At 36.5% G+C, this 4638-nt stretch overlaps 1 protein-coding gene across 1 annotated transcript; it reads right to left on the reverse strand.

Annotated features, from left to right (window-relative positions):
* Positions 1-1180: 1180 nt before the first annotated feature.
* LOC112501034 (17.9 kDa class II heat shock protein-like) lies at positions 1181-2065 on the reverse strand. Its single transcript, XM_025104671.1, has one exon. It carries the CDS (start codon positions 1919-1921, stop codon positions 1430-1432), a length of 492 nt encoding a protein of 163 aa, XP_024960439.1. The 5' UTR covers positions 1922-2065; the 3' UTR covers positions 1181-1429.
* Positions 2066-4638: the final 2573 nt, after the last annotated feature.

A 4638-nucleotide genomic window follows, 5' to 3' on the forward strand; every position in this document is an offset into this window, starting at 1 on the left:
TGTGTGTGTGTATGTTTGTCTTTGTGATAAAAACTTGATCATTTTGGTTAAAGGGATAAACTGTCACTGTTAGGGTTCTTGTATGATGAAGAAGGATATTAGTTTGGAGCGACCCGACATAGCTGGAACTTCAATTCGTTCAATTTGATTTGGGCTTGGGTGTTGAGTTTTAGAAACCCAATACGCGTGAAATTATTTTTCCATTCGATCTTGCTAATTCACCACATTAACCTTCAACTTTATATATTAGTTGATTTGCAACATAACCACACAAACTCATGATTCAAGGCTAAACTAATGTTTCAGAATTGTGATTTACCCGCGCTGCATCGCACGGGTACACCACTAGTCTATCTATATATATATATATGATTCTCTCTCCCCATCGACTTACTCCTCTTCCACATCTTTGCTGAAATCCTCTCTCTTCTCTATTTCGAGAGCTGCCTTTACACCAGTATTCAAATAAGCTGCTGGAGAGGGTTGGTTGAGATTCCCACAGGATCTCCAAATTACGATTGTATGAAAGTGAAAAGAGAGTCCTACTGCTAGAAGTGCTTAGTTGTTAGGAGTAGTAGGCCTTTTGTTGGACAAATAGCGCACCTACACGTCTTCACCCTCTGGTCGAGCTTAATTCCGTCCGGCCTCTCCTCGGCTCACTTCACTACCTTCAAACTTGAATTCGGTGAGCAACTCCACGCCCTTTTTTTTGTAGGGAACATCTGGTAACTATATATGAATACAGTATTAAAGGTGGTATTAGATTATTGAGGTTTGCGCTTTAAAACATCTATTTTCAAAACCTCTGCTTTGAGGTTTAAGCAAATCATAACATCTCTTAATGTATCACTATCACTTGTCTCTTACTGCAAACTGTACATTCATCACAAGTCGTTATACCTACAATAAGAAATGGAAACGCTCTAAGCAAAATCTTTAACAGATATCAAATTAGGAATTTAAATGCAATTGAACCAGGTTTTGGTTGTTTATCAATTGCAACTAGTTTTCCCTGTGAGTTTGTCCACCAATTGTGTTTACTACCGATCAGAAAGTACTGAGACAAGAGGACGTACGCATTACAACCACGAATTAAATTCAACTTCAAATTACTTCGGGTCTAGTTTTGGATTGAAGTTCTGTGATCTTAGTGATGCTTAAAATTTAAACAAAACTAGTTGAGATCAACCATGAACATAGCCATTCATCTCCCACAAAAATGAAAATCAGAAGATGAACAAAATCAAACAACACAGATTGATTACAGTAATAGCTAGCGATAGAGATACATAGCAAAACAACAAACCATTACATATATCGAGCGATTTATGCCCCACTCGTTCTTCAAAAATTCAAACCATATTGCTCATAGAAACACACTACTATTCTAGAAACAAGATACAGATTATTCGTAAAATTTCTTACCACATCAAGCAACCTGAACCTGGATCAACTTAGGCTTTTTGGGCTCCGGTGGAGGAAGTTTCTCAACAGTTACTGTAAGAACTCCATCTTGACAGATCGCAGATATCTTCTCCGTGTTCGCATTCTCTGGCAATACAAACTTCCTCATGATCTTACCGATCCTTCTCTCCATCCTCACATACTTTACTCCTTCCTTCTCTTCCTGTTCGTGTTCCCTTTTCCTCTCTCCACTTATCACCAACACGTTATCGTCCTCCACCTGGACTTTGATATCGCCGGATTTCAGACCCGGCATGTCCACGATGAAGACGTAAGAGTTGAGATACTCTTTCACATCAGCCGGAGTTGCAGCCATTGCTCTTGCATCCCGGACGTAAGCGCGAGTAGGACCGGCGGTGCTTGACTTGTTGTTGTTGTTGCCGTCATCGGTGGCGTCCAGGATGTGATGGAGGTTGCGGAAGAAAGGGGTGTCGAAGCCCATCAAACTGATATCCATTTCGAGTTGTTGATCTTCTTACGAAGTTCGAGCGAATTGAAGTGAGTTGCAGTTGAGATCTTACCGGATTACAGGGTGAAGAAAGAAGCATTTCAATGGTGGATTTATAGCGGAGAAGAAGAAGAGGAAGAGGTGGGTTCTGGAAGGAGAATCGAGGATGTTCTAGTAGTTTCCCGTAGATGTCTGGAAGAGTGGAAGATGAGAGTGGAAAACCGGGTCTCCAATTTTCAAAAATGCTAATTAAAACTAGAGTAAATTACTTTTTCGTCCCTGTTGTTTGTGAGTAATTACTAGTTTTTACCTTTGTATTTTTGAAAATATGATTTTCATCTCTATAATTTTCTAATACATTATTGTTTTTTTATTTTCGTCCATGATATTTAAGGGAGTTTTTGGGATTATTTATTTGAAATAACTTATGTTTTTATACAAAAACAATTATCAATTTATTATAAGTCAAAAAAGTTTAATTTCTTCAAAAACTTTTTATTATAGATTTGGCACCGGTATAACTTGTTTATCCAAACACTCAGAAGTGTTTATTACCGGTGACACATCGAAATAAATAAATAAATTGTTTTTATAAGTAATCCCAAACACCCCCTAAAAGTAAAAGTTACCTTAAAAACGAAAATAATAATAAATTATAAACCATAAAAATGAAACTGCAATTCTAATTTTTTTTAAACTACACACAAGGACTAAAAACTTAAGAGAGTAATTTATAGGGTTCGGGTCCAAGTGGTTTTTGATTTGTTATAGATCCGGTCATTTATCTGAAGTAAATTACAAATTTCGTCCCTCTAGCTTCATCTAGGTTTTGAAGAAGGTCCTTGAACCCAAAATTTTATGGCTAGATCCTTAGGTTTTCACTTTTGTTATGAATAAGATCCCTGGCCATAACTTTGTTAAATTAGTGTAGCTAAGTCAAGGGCATTTTGGTCTTTTTTTCTTTTTTCTTTTATTTTCTATTAAACGATAATTAACATTATATAAACATATTACTAATATATAGATAACATGCCCCAAATCCCACCCCTTCCTGTAGATGAAATCTTCCCTCCACCCCTAGAAAACAATGACACGTCATTCCTATTGTTTTCGGTGAACCCACTTCCATCCCTTCTCTTGTGAGTCCACTCTGTGAACCACAAGTCCCTCCGTTAGTCTCCCCTTCTAAAACATGAAACCCAACCCCCACCGCCTTCGCCTTCCCCAACTACTTCACCACCATCGACCATCCCCTTCTGCCTCTCATCTTCACCTCCGTCTTGAATATATAAAAAGAAAGAAATGGGTTCTATGATTTGGATCTTCATCTTCATCTCTCATCTTCCATGAGAATTTTTGAGCCACACCTACCCACCCACTAGATCTTCGATGGCGATGGTTGATTTGACTTTGAGCAATAATGATGGTAGCTGATTCCAGATGTTTTTCCATGGTATCAGTGCTTCCAGGTTCTAGATATTGGTTTTTAATGCATGAAATAGGTTTGAAAACCTTGGCTTTAGCTCTTCGATGTATGAAATCTTTTTCTTGTTCAAAGTTTTTTGATGGTCCCAGGTTTCAAATCTGGGTTTTTGATGGATGATTTAGGTATACATTTATTATTTAGATTTATGTATAGGTTTATTTTTTAGATTTAGGTTTTCATTTACATAACTTTTGTATAACAAACTTTTTGAATAAATTTGTACATTCTTGAGTGTAAGTTTGATTTTGTGTTTGCATTCCTCTAAATCATATTTGCAGAGATTTTGTGTTAAACCCACTAATTTGGGATGTATAACACCCTCAAATCTTAAAAGAGTGACTAATTTAAAATTTTCAATAAAATATCAATTAAATGATAAATTCTTTTCTATAAATCAATACTTGATTACTTCAAATAACAATTCTAGATTTAACATCAACGAAATGACAAACCATACCTTACGTAAGGTCTAGGCCAAGGTCGGGTTTTATTAAAATCCAAATACAATCGCTATTCCAAAAAAAGAAAATACGGAAGACGTCAATGAATAACTAAATCATTCTCATGCATCTAACCAGCACTCAACTCTTCACTATATCGTTAGTATCATTCCCCAATAGGGACGTGATGCATATGCCGAGAAGCAAAAAGGGTTAGGCTTAATGCCTAGTGAGTTCAAGTAGTTTTCGTCATCTAACCGGCGGGTAACGATTTCGAAAAATTGAGAACCGGAATCAGAACCATTCTCAATCAGTTCCGTATTTTAGGAACCGGAACCACTCATATCGGTTCCGGTTCCGGAACAGGCAGTTCCAAGGTAGTTCTGGTTCCACAAGCGGGTACCCGGTTCCTCTGCTCTCCTCTAATGCCTAGTGAGTTCAAGTAGTTTTCGTGATGAATATAAGACGATAAAACTAAAAGACTACTTATTTAAAACATAATTTCTCAAATGAAATGTCTTTGTCAGAAAAACAACATCTTTTCAAAATCCACCATTTTTGAGATGAAAGCTCTAAATCAAAGTACTCATTCGAATATGAACTCAACACTCACTACTCACTCAAAATATCAACAAAGTCTAATGCTCAAATACTAAAACTCGGATAAAACTTTATTAATCAAAATACCAAAACATGGGTAACACTCAATACCTAAAATTATAAATTATGGATAATGCTCTATACTCAAAATGTCACCAAAAACATGAACAAAACTCAATATCCATAATAGCACTTGAGAC

This window comes from Cynara cardunculus, assembly GCF_001531365.2.
Source record: "Cynara cardunculus var. scolymus isolate 2C chromosome LG 17, CcrdV1, whole genome shotgun sequence".
Lineage (NCBI taxonomy): Eukaryota > Viridiplantae > Streptophyta > Magnoliopsida > Asterales > Asteraceae > Cynara > Cynara cardunculus.

Excerpts from the sequence above, each read along its gene's own strand:
- LOC112501034 (XM_025104671.1), bottom strand. The coding sequence starts at position 1,921 with ATGGATATCAGTTTGATGGGCTTCGACACCCCTTTCTTCCGCAACCTC.